Genomic DNA, 12,856 nt, shown 5'->3' with positions numbered 1-12,856 from the left:
GTAATAGAAAAACTGTTCAGATTGCTGAATTGTCTTTTGCTACATGTAAAATAAAAGAAAGAGTCACTTGTAAGATAAAATTATTGTTTTCACAGTTCAAGGAAGGGAGCAAGCATCCTATTTGCGGGACACTTCAAGACTAGTATTATAGGCAGTTGGTTTAAATGTTTGTTTTAATCTTGACAAGATCGTTGGTTTTTAATATTTATAATATAATTACATTGCTTAGAGTGCATGTTGCTCATGTAATCTAATATTTTTCTGGTGGCATATTATTACTAAGCTTTAATTTCAGCAACAGCAAGAATTCAAAAACACATTTAGGTTATCATTAGCAATGGAAAATGGAGCTGTTGCTTGTTCAAGCACCTTGTGTGTGTATCTGTTTCAACTTCAAAGCATTTTTAGCTTTTGAGATACAATCCATGCCGCCTGATTTGTGCATTTGTACAGGGTATTATCAACCTGTGACCAGTGGCTTGAAAGTAACACCACGGCAGGCAATTAAAGGTGAAAAATTTCACCGCCCCCCAACACACACCAGAACAGTTGTTTAAAGGCTTTTTGGAAAATTTCACGACAGTCAAAGCCAATGAAGACGGAATCATAACGGTGTTATAAAATGCACTGTCTTCCTTCCTAGCCACACATCACTAGCTGGCAGTTGCCTGGATTGCAATTTTCCATTTCTCTTAGATGTCACAGCAAGAGCATGCTTTTATGACTAAAAGGATAAAAAACTCCAAGTGTCATGTTCCACTAATGATTAGCCGACAAACAAACAAAATAACTACAGATGCCTTGTTCTAAATGGTACCCAGGCATCAGAGGGCTCATTTCCTAGTGACAGGCGGAAGAGATCTGAAGACAGGTGGACAGCTGAACAGGGTTGAAATACCGCTAAGGTGGTGCAAGCAAATGCTCGCCAAAGAAATGGTTTAGACACTAAGGGGAGCGTTTATTGTGAACTAATTACATTATTTTATGTTAATGTGAGAAGCGAAATACTAGTCAATGGATATATCCCAAACTGCCCCTGGAGAAAGCCAGCAGAGCACCTGAGGCAGTATTAGCTGCATAATTGAGAAACAACTAACCCTATTTCTCACATTTTCAAACAAGTCTGAAAATGACTCCAAGTTGCAGTTCAAATTGAATCGCCACTGTGCTGTTGATTTTCAACATTATTCAACAATAGAATAACAAAAATTCATGACAAAAAATAAATAGGCTCATTACCAAAATACCACCCAGCAAACTGAAGAAGAGAGCATTCCGTCCCTTGGGTAATAAACCGGCTACAACAGGAGATCATTCCTGGGGAATACATGAATGGCTGCTTGGTATTCACAATAAAGCACTGGTTAATAGAATTCAGGAAGCTCTGCATATTTTCAGACATATGAGTAATTTTCATCTGCATGATTACAGCACGGTGTGGGTCTTCTCTGACAATACAGAGGTGGTCCGAGTCTTAGCCATAATATGAAAGTTTGGAAGTCATTCCTCATTCCATTATTTCAGGATTAACTTCTTCACCACAAACATGAGTAGACACACAGCTCTCCCCCTCTGCAAATGATGGGATGCTCAGCCCTTGATGGCAGACGTTTTCCAAGTGGAAAAGCATTATGACAACGAACTCAGCAGTGATACAAAACTCAGAACACTCTCAGAGGTTTAACCCTGTAAACAGGCAAACCTTTAGGATGCTTCTTTGAGACGCTCTCCAAAGAATGAAGACACACACTAAACAGTTTTTGGAGGGGGAAGGCCACATCAGTCACAATTCAACAAGCAAGTTTTTTTTTAACATATAAAAAGCAGCTGGACTAGGCCCAGCGGTGGTGGCGCACGCCTTTAATCCCAGCACTTGGGAGGCAGAGGCAGGCGGATCTCTGTGAGTTCGAGACCAGCCTGGTCTACAATTGCTAGTTCCAGGATAGGCTCCAAAGCCACAGAGAAACCCTGTCTCAAAAAAACCAAAAAAAAAAAAAAAAAAAAAAAAAAAAAGCAGCTGGACTGCTTCTCTCTTCCAGATTGTGATAACCCGTAACCTCCCATTTCCTAGTGCTGGTCAGAATCACATTATTTGTTCCTTGTTCTTTCCTTGAGATTATCTTAATGACCATTCAATTGTTTCCCAACAATTCCCCTGAGTCATGCTAATTAATTTTCAACTGGTTATTAAGTACCTTCAAATACTAAGCTAAGGCTGGATCCTAGATACACAATGTTCAGTACAATAGCTTTTAAAAGATGGTACCCCATTACTTTCTTTTTTCTCTTTTTCTTATTTGAACAATAAAAAGATTTACAAGGTTCTTTAGGGGAAGCACAGGATTCTTTTCTAAATTAATTAATCTCTGAATACAATAATAATTGATACATTAAAGAAAAAAAGTATCTCAGATTATCAGTTCTTTTGACTCCAATGAAGGAATCAGCACTTTTATTATTTCTGTGGCAAATATATATATATATCACTGTCATCTATCTATCTATCAATCTATCTATCTATCTATCATCTATCATCATCATCTATCTAGCTGTCATCTATCTATATCTAGCTATCATCTATCTATATTTAGCTATCATCTATCTATATCTATCTATTTATCTATCTATCATCTTACTATCTATCATCTATTTATCTAGCTATCATCTAGCTATCAATCATTTAAAGACATAAAAAGAATGGGAAAGATTTTGAGAAATCATTCTTAGATATTAGCTTTGTTTCTTCTTGATGACATGGCTTCCATGTGACTCAATGTGTTATACATAGCCTCTTAGCACAATAATGAGAAAACGAGAAGCCAACTTAAAGAAGACACAGAATTGTTCTCTGTATGCCTCAAAAATCAGGAGAACAATAAGAAATCCAGCTGCTCACCTTGGAGGACTTCCAGATAATTCTGTGGCAGTCTCTCTGTTAGACAAAAAGAAAATGAGCATGATTAAATTCATCGTGGTAAAAATCAATCGTATCATGTTATGCCACAAGACAATATGTGAAGATGATATGGAACATGCAGTTGATTTATTTCTGCCTAATTTCCATAAAGATTTCAATGGCTACTTTCAAAGGAAATTTTACACATATGTAACATTCTTCTTTCTGTTGGTAGCTTCTACTTTCTGTTGGTAGACTTTAACTGTGGTTAAGACACTGCAATTTAAAAATGGACAACATCCAGAAGGAAAGATGGCGAGAAAAAAGTCCCAAACTACCTTTAATATATTTTCAATGAAATAGAGCATGGCAATCTCTTTCTAAGAGTCATTTAAGAGCAGAGGACATTGGGAATGTTGCTATATGTTCTTGGTCACCTGCAGCTTAGAGAGCAGTATGGGCAACACAAAATTCAATTCTTTCAGCAACAGATTATGGCTTCTCTCTCTCTCTCTCTCTTTTTTTTTTAAATTCTTCCTTATGACGCACTGTGACTTTGGATTGCTGAAGACTGGAGCTATCATAATTCAAATGTGTAAAAGAACCATGAATAACAAAAGGCTGAATAATGTAATAATAAAAATGACCAGACACTAATTTTAAGACTAACTTTCTCCTAACCAACACATTGTGCCTTTCAACCAGAGATTTATTCTTGTAAACATAAGGGAACAGAGGAAAGTCAGAGCAGAAAGAAGTTTTATGCTGTAATATTTTTAAAGTAAAAGAAGGAATTGCAAAGATGGCTCAGTGATAAACGGAATGGACTGCTTGTCCATAGATCTGGGCATAATTCCCAGCACCCACATGTTAGCTCACAGCCATCTGCAACTCCAGTTTCAGGAAGCTGATGCCCTTTTTTGGTCTCCATGGGGAATGTATGTACATGGTGTGCAAGCATACACATAGACAAAACATCCTTACACTTTTTTAAAAAAAAAGTAAAGGAGGGCTTGACTCTAGACTAAGGGATTGAAGATGTAATTTTCAGAAGCAGTAATTTGATGTTTAATTTAGTGTCATGTGATCTTTTAAGGACTCTCATTCAAGATATTTACACATATAAAAAAAATCAAAGTATTTACACACTGCAAATGTGGCTCACAATCACCCAATGGTTTTTGACTTTCCTAGAACTCATGTTTCAACCTGGTTAGGAGGGTCAAGTATTTCCTTTACTCATTCAAGAAGTCTAAATAAAAAACTTCATACTCCAGGAACCTTTCCGGTCCTTGCAGCTTCTAGAACTGCCTGCCTCTTTATACCTACTGTCTATGGCAGTGTCTGACTACTGCAGGGAAGGGATGATTCTCACAGTGCCATGTTCCCTTCAGAAGAAAAACGAATGATTGTGAGTTCGGCTCTCTTAGAAATGCTCCTTTTCAGCAATCATATAATAGTGAGGCTTCTGATTTCCTTACTGTAAAAATAGCTTTCGGGGAGAAAGTTTCCATTCTTTCAGTAAAACTACCCCGAAGGCATTGGACACCACCATATTGTTGAATCTGTGCATGTTCATCTACTCTTTTATATGTGTGTTCGTGGGGGTGTATGTGCACGTATGTTAATTTGAGAGTTTACACATGCCAGGAGATGTTTTTGGGTACCTACTCTATCAATGTCTGCCTTATTCATTTGAGACAGAATGTATCTCCCCAAAGTATCATTTGTAAGAGGTTTAGCTCCCACCTGGTAAACTCATGCATTGAGAAATGACTCGATAATGAGGTCCCTGACGCACTCAGTGCATAATATCTTGTTGGGAGGCAGTAGCAGTGAGGACACAGGGACTAGCGGGAGAATAGATCAGGAAGAACTATTCCAGGAGGGTGTGCTCTGCTCTCATTCCTGGCTCCTTGTGTCTTTGTTCTCCACTTGACCCAAGGGACTGAAAACTTTGAAACCGTGAGTCGAAATAAGTCATTTCTCCTTTAAATCTTTCCCTCCCAGGGGTGAGAAAGCAACTAACACAGCGACACAGGATGTTTAGTGGCCTCCACTCACTAAACATCAGAAATATCCACCCATCTTCTACTCTGTTACAACTACCCAAAGTAGCTTTGGACATTGCTGAATGCCCTCCAGGGACAACACTGCCTTCACTAGTAATGATGCTGACAGAACGAAAGAAATACTCAAGATTCGCCTCTGTTTCAAATGCTCACTGGATGAGCAACATTCTCCAGTGCCATGGAAGACAGATGGCTGAGCCTTCACAATAATCCCAGCCTTGCTTTGGCTCCTCCTACTTAAGTTTCCATGCTTACAGAGGGTACTGCTTCCCCTACCCACTGAGAATAGTAATACCATTATCCAGTTTACACTTAACTAATCATGATGTAGAACTGATGGAATGTAACTGTAAAGAATGTTCTTATTGCTCCAAGAACTAAATTGGACTCTTTGGAAAGACAAAATTCAGAACTTAAGAAAAGTTATGTGGGATTAGATCTATGGAAAATAAAATTCTAAACATTGAAGAAAGGATGTGAGTCTTATAAGTGTCTTCAAGTTCTTGCTTTTCTAAAAAAAAAAAAAAAAAACCCAATGAGCTAGAAATTCCAAATCGTGACTTATGGATAGATTTATGTGTACAAGTCAAAATAGAAGCCTACGCAGTAGATTTATCTACTCAAAGAAAGGTACTAGCCCTGCCTTTGCTAGAAAAACAAAACAAAACAAATGCTGGGTAAGAAATGTCTTTTATCACATGTCTGAAAAGTCCATTTGGTACCTCAAGGATTTAAACAGATAAATCAAGCTAGGTGTGGTAGTACAGGCCTGTGATCCCAGAGTTTAAGACCCTGTCTCAAAAACAAACAAGCTGGCCAATCACAACAGAACCATTGTATGAAGCTCCAATGATGAACTACTTAGCATTTTTGAGATCAGCAAATCAGGAAAAGCCCAGACTTCTAAAACAGGTATTTTTTTTTCAGGTTTAGAGCATTTACTATTGCTAACAAATCATCTCAACTATTTATACATTTCCTTGAATTTATGACTTTTGTAGATAATTTTTTGAGAGATGTAAATTTAGGAGATGATACTATGCATTATTTCTCCTCCATAGCTCTACTGGGGGAACGTAAAGGTATTACAGACATCATGGGCTTTGCTGTGAACTACAGAAGTTCAATGCCTGTCACTAGTATAGTATCATCATCTCCTTTCTCTTACAGTCACTCATCAAACACACTGAGCATTTCATACACACGTTTCATCAAGGCGATTGTAGATCTGATTCTCCTCTTAAGAGTTTATATCCTAGTAAAGTTAATATGCAATGTGCAAAGTGATACATTTTGTATCATATCTTTCTGATATCCCTCTGTTAAAGCTATCTTAGTTTCATTTCCCATTGTTGTGATAAAAAATATCTGACCAAATCAATTCAAGGAAGGAAAGGTATATTTCAGTTTAGAGTTGGAGGGTACATCACGGTGGGGAGATCAGGAAAGAACAAGCTGGAGGCTGCTGGTCAAGCTGCATCCCCCACTGGGGAGCAGAGAGCAAAGAATGCACTTCTTTGTGAAGTAGAGGGCCCAAGCCTAGGGAATGGTACATCTCTCCTTTGATTGGTCTTCTCACCTCAACTACCTATGCTAGAGCATCCCTCTCAGGCATTTCCAGAGGCTGACCTCATTTCAATAATCCCTCACACATGTGACTGGAGGCCTTGTCTCCTAGAGGTGACCCCAGATCCTGTCAAATTCAGAGTCAACACAAACTCTTCCAAAAAGCAAGCTTTTTAAGGTCAGGCACCACATCTCAGATACAAATTTGAATACTTGGCTTCTAGGACTCTGAAGACACTAAAACTCTGTGGCTGTACCTGATGCTTGTCATGCTTTCTACCTGGCAGTAACCTAAGTCTCTTCAGCTCATGCGTAGAAATGGCTGTAGTCAGGGCAATATCTGGAATAGAATCACACTCACTTCCTTTACTTTCTTTTCATTTCCAAGTTGCTTTGATTTCTCCGAGAAGGCAAATGTTTAAAATTGAATGACATCAGAAGTGAAAGGAATGACAAAGTGGAATCGTGGACTCCAAGGAAAGGCACCCTCCCGAGGGCTCAGAAGCAGAACAAGCTGGGTAGGTGGTGGATGCTCCTCTTGGGCTGTGCAACCTAGGCCATGCCCTTGACCTCATGCGGCCCTCTGCACATAGGATAGAATAATGCTTCTACCTTTTGCTCTTAGGTTATTGATAAACAGGAGGAGACAGGAGGGCCCTGTGGAGTTCCAATTTCAACAAGATGGGTAGGGGAATGAGAAGAAACAGACACGTTTCAGCAGCAGACAGGGGTTGCTGGTGTGTTACACGTTTTTACACATATTTTGCATTCCTTTAAAGGAAAAACTTCCTGTCAATGTTAAATATGTAGCACTTTAGCAGCGGTGCCAGCCCTTAGCAGCTGTCTGAAGAACCATGCGTCCTCACGATCTCCCATTCTTGTCCTTTTCTCACCTCTGCAAACAGCTCTGTCTTAGGGTGTGCCGAAGCCAGAGCTCACTATATACCTCAGCAGCTTGCCCATTTCTTAAATCAGCTGACAACCATACAGTGGAGGACATGAACCCCCATGTGAATGTGGCCAATGTGGTGTTTGTCTTCCAAGGGACTTTGAGTTTTCCAAAAAATACAAGGATTTGCTTTTTTAAAGTAGGAAAATATAGTTGTTATTGCCTATTCTGGTCCTAGATTTTAGTAAGGTTTTTTTATATTGTAATTAAATAATAGTGAAAGCATGATCACCAAATAGATATCTTTCCTTCCCTCCTTCTTCCTTCACTTTTTGCCTTCTCTTTTTTCCTCCCTCCCTTCCTTTCTTCCTCCCTCATTCCTTTTAACATTAATTTTCTTCCTTCCTCTCCTCTGTTCCTTCTAACTCATTCAACTTGATACAAACTGAGACCCTTTTAAATCAGATCTGCTTCCAAATAATGGAGAACCAAGAATCTAGCTTAAAGGCACGACTATCAAACTGTACATTGATTCAGGGCAGGTCACTTTTTATTACAAGGTGACCCTTAGCTCTAGGAAATTGAGAAAAATCGAGACATTCAAGTTTCTTTTCTATTCATCAAAAACCAGAAACACTCCTCGGCGCTTGTTCTGCTTTCCCTCTGATCATGCATCTATTTTTATTTTCTCTTTATTTTGGTTACCTTTTGAGCTTCCTCAGCTTTCACTGATGTGCCTAAGATGGGTACACATATACATATGCACACCCATAAGCATTTATTACATAGTAAAACCTACTGTTGTGCACACACATACATGTAACTGGTCATACATTGTTGTGGAATATTCCTTTACACCATGTGAAGATATATGATTGGTTTAATAAAGAGCTAAATAGTTAAGCAGAAAGAGGTTATGTAGGACATCTGTTTTCAGAGAGGACTTGGGGTAAAAGAAAGGTGGAGTCGTCAGCCAGATATGGATGAAACAGCATGAGCAGCAAGGAGAGATGAGGTAATGAATCGTGCAACAGAATGTAGATTAAAATAAATAAGTGAATTTAAGTTATATGAGCTAGTGGGACAAGCCTAAGCTAAAGAAAATCTTCCATAATTAATAATAAGTCTCTGTGTCATTATTTGGGAGCTAACAATACAGAAAAAAGTTGCTACATATGGTGCCCAACATGGGGCTTGAATATCCAAGCATAGGGCCTGAGAAAGCTAAGAAAAGTTCTGGACAAGGTGCTGGATGTAGCTTCATAGTTTTGCAGTCTCTCAGGCAGGTGGTGCTTGGTGGCAAACAGAAGTGCAGCTACTGGTTGTTGCCTGCAGGCTGGAGCCAGCTGCCAGTGCCATGGGCTAAGCTAAGCAGTCAGAGAATTCTACAGATGATTGGCAAACTCATGTCCAGACACAAAAAAAAAATGTCTAAAAAGGTACAGTATATTTAAAAATGTGCTTAGACACTGAAGAAAGAAAATGGGTATAGATAGTCATAGCAAAAATATTTTTTAAAAATAATAGAGTAAAATCCTTCAAGAGAGAGAATAATAATGTAAAAAGGCCATGTAAAGATGGGAAATACACAGGGCATCTGGATCCTGTATGGTGTTTTGCTGACTTTGAATCGTTTGAATGCTAATGAACAGACAATGACAGCTGCTGAGAGACATATTGTACTGTGGAAGGGACTGCTGAATACACTTTAGGGATATCTTGGCTTCAAAATGGAAGTCAGACAATGTTTTGCATTTGGGGAGAGGTTATGCTTTTGTTTCTACAGAAAACGAAATGCTATGGATGCCTTCAAAGTCAATCAATCGAGATCAGATTTAAACAAGGGATGGGGATGCTTTTGGGGATCTTGGCTACAGACATAAGATAGAAAGCCAAGAAAGGCTACAGGATAGGTGACATGTAAGCTGATCATTCTGCACAGGAACAGCTCTGAGACTAGATGAGACAGGATAATTCTTATGCCACCCTTTCATAAATATTACAGTTAGGTTATGCAATCCAAACACACTTATAAAGTTAATGGATGCCTTTTACCTGCTCAAATATAAAACAAAATAACATCTTTAGCTGACTTGTGCCCACTGCACATCACATGCCTGTGTTAATGCTACCTTTAAAAGTTTGTGTTCTCATTGTCCGTTATGTTCAGAGAGTCCGGTTTTATCCCAGGCTACTGAGAACTCAAGAACAATGGCACTGGGTTTCTGATCCTACTGCACGTACTGGCTTTGTGGGAGCCTAGGCAGTTTGGATGCTCAACTTACTAGACCTGGATGGAGGTGGGGGGTTCCTTGGACTTCCCACAGGACAGGGAACCCTGATTGCTTTTCGGGCTGGGGGGGGACTTAATTAGGGGAGGGGGAGGGAAATGGGAGGCAGTGGCTGGGAAGAGACAGAAATCTTTAATAAATAAATAAATTTAAAAAAAAATAAAAAAAAAAGTTTGTGTTTTCAGAAAAAAAGGACCAGATACCAATAAAGACAGGTAAGTTAGCTCAGGTGATCCAACTTCTAAGGATGCCACTGTTACAGTTTCCTCAAAATTCTGTACCCAGAACAATTCAAAGTTACTACCTGAGATGGTCCAGACTCATGCACTATTCCAGCCAGGACTTCAGAGAAGCCCTACACTTTCCCATTACACAGAATCTGGACAACAAATGATAAAGCTAGTTTTTCCATGACATGACCAATTTTCTCAATTTTCTTAGGGTTCCCTAAAGATTTCATAACCCACAAAAAACAGGAAGAAATCGAGAGAACATGATACCTACATTTCTAAGAGGTGGGGTGGGTGGTTTAGGTTATTTGATGGTTATGGATGTTTGTTATTATTTATGGGGCTTAGTAAAGGGTTACTGTTTGTTACTGAACAAAGGAGATTAGATTCAGGGATCTCACTCTGTAAAGAAAAAAGGAGATATAAAAGTGATACTATAAAAAGGTAGATTGTTGAATCTACTTTTGAACTAAAAAATTCAACTACTAGTTTCAAATATTTTTTATTTGTATGAATTTTTATATATTAATACAAATTTCAGGTTATTTTGTTATACTGTATATATCTTTCTATTCACATTTAAGGTATTGTACCTATGCAGCTCATTTAAAAATGTAATGTAAAGTTTGGACCTTGAAAGCTATTTAGGATAATAAAGAAATACATATTAAAAGTTAGTCATCTGCAACAATCAAACTTATAGTCATATTATGTATGTTTTCATGTCATATAAAATATATTTCAGACAAATGGGTGATCTTCAAACACTTCAAAGACCTACAGAATATGGTATTTAAACTGTCCTAATAACATAAAGCTTTTCATGGCAGTAAGACACGTCTGCTCCTGGAAGTACCAATTTACTTCAAAAGAGGATGATGGGCATTGAATAACCTCCATATAGAGTTTGATAAAAAAAAATGGCTTAGGTATAAAACTTTGGACTCATCAAGATAGGATAGATAATAGAATATTTTCTCTGAAATTGCCTAATACAAATAAATTGGACATTGTAAATATAATTCTTACCTGATAATGGTTCTTATTGTATATGGTTTTACTATGCTAGAATTAAAACCATTTTTTTATTTAGACAAAAAGGGAGAACTATTGTGAGATATTTGATTATACTGTGTAAGGTTATATTGTTGTGATTGGTCTAACAAAAAACTAAATGGCCAATAGCCAGGCAGGATGTATAGGTGGGAATCAGGACAGAGAGAGCTCTGGGAATAAGAAAGGAGGCGTTTCTTAGGAAGCAGTACATGCAAGAGGAGAAGGAAAAGCAATGAGCCAGGTGATAGCATGTATATAAATAGAAATGGATTAATTTATGTTGCAAGAAATAATTAGAAACAATCCTAAGCTAAAGCTGAACTTTCATAATTAATAAGAAGTCTCTGGTCATTATTTGGGACCTGGCTGGACACAAAAAGATTCATTACAATAAATACTGGTATTTTATTGAATTAACCAGATGCTCATTTAAAGCAGGGGTTTATTCACACAAACTTAGTATAGGATTAATGAAATAGGGGTCATTATGAACTATGGGACACCCAGGACAAAAGATGAGATAGGAAAATATTGCTTATCAGTTTTATATTGAGAATAGGAAACAAACCCAGGTTTTGTGATTGTAAGGTTGACACTTGAAATCATGGTGGTATTGTGCAGCTCAGTATATGGACAACACAGCATAGCATACTCTATCTCATGAAATCATATATGACTACATTTATTCTTGGTTATGTGCTATCACAGTGAATAACACGGGTTAAAGACGCAGCTCAGTTAGTTGAGTACTGAGTCAGCATGAAAGAAGCCTTGATTCTAGGCCAAGTATCACATAAATCCAGGCATGATGGCACAGGCCTATAACCTGAACTCCCAGGAAGTGAAGGCAGGTATATCAAAAGTTCAAGGGCATCCTCAGTAACACAGAAGTCATGCTGAGGCCCTGTCTCACAAAAAGCAAACAACAGATTTTACTAATGAAGACTTTCTATTCTAGACAGGAAAGAAAGAGAAAAAGCTCAAATATTTATTATAATTTTACAGAACAGATGTCAATAAGAAGAAAGATGTGTGGCCAGGAACTAGAAAGTAAAAATTGGCACAGTGTGGGGAGCTACTGCTTTGTATAAGGAGGTCCTTATACACCTCTTTGAAGACATAACTCATGGGATATGGGAATGCCTTAAATGCAGACTTTTCTACCCCAGGCTTGTTACCTATGCTAATCTCTTTCTGCTGCAGGAGCCAATTTCCTTCCTTCTTTCAGGAACTCTTCTTGGAGTAATCCCCCACCCCAAGCAGACAGTGGGAGGTATGCATATTCAGAAACAAACAAAAACCTATAGGCTGACTGGTGTGCACATTCATAATGCTGATGGAGACAAGAGGAGACCAGACCCTGTGATGAACTCAGCTAGTCACTTAAGCTTCCCCAAGAGATACCTCACATTGGTGGCCTTGCCAATCCTCTCCTGAGTGTTAGCAAATGCACAGTGAGCCAGCTACATTCATAGCCATGTTTCTGGCCTCCGCGTTTCTACAGCTTTGCCAGGGCATGAGGTGGGGTGGGGTGGAACTTTCTATGCCACCTCTTGGCTTAAAAGCAAACAGCTGTGGGATAGCATCTCTCTTTATCTTACCCAGTACACTTTTGGGATTGAACTATCTGATCCATATCCGGTCAGGCTTCCGGTTCTGTCCCATTGAGAGTTCTCATCATGAAAGACTGGACTTCTGTCAAATCTCTCAGGACACATGAGGAACAGGATGGCAGGGGTTAGAGCTAGCGGGTTAGACAGGTGTGTACTCAGATGGCCAGAAGGGCCAAGGCCATTAAGAAAAATGAAATCTAATTCTTGTTCTGTCTACTTTTCATCTTCAGAGATGTTGTTTAA

At 38.6% G+C, this 12,856-nt stretch overlaps 1 protein-coding gene across 5 annotated transcripts in view; it reads right to left on the bottom strand.

The window, feature by feature from the left end:
* Celf2 (CUGBP Elav-like family member 2) overlaps positions 1–12,856 on the bottom strand; it is an 824,322-nt gene that overhangs the window by 398,203 nt on the left and 413,263 nt on the right. For all 5 annotated transcript variants that reach the window (XM_041630571.1, XM_041630572.1, XM_041630576.1 and 2 more), the window contains one exon: positions 2,897–2,932. Coding sequence is in view for 2 of the 5 variants with exons in the window: in XM_041630560.1 (XP_041486494.1) it covers positions 2,897–2,932 (36 nt within the window). In the remaining 3 variants the exon portion in view is untranslated. The remainder of the gene's footprint in view (positions 1–2,896; positions 2,933–12,856) is intronic.

The sequence above is a fragment of the Microtus oregoni genome, unplaced genomic scaffold (assembly GCF_018167655.1).
Source record: "Microtus oregoni isolate MIOR12 unplaced genomic scaffold, Mior012 000035F_ref0000213, whole genome shotgun sequence".
In the NCBI taxonomy this organism is placed as follows: Eukaryota; Metazoa; Chordata; class Mammalia; order Rodentia; family Cricetidae; genus Microtus; species Microtus oregoni.
This window is presented reverse-complemented; position numbering and strand designations above follow the sequence as displayed.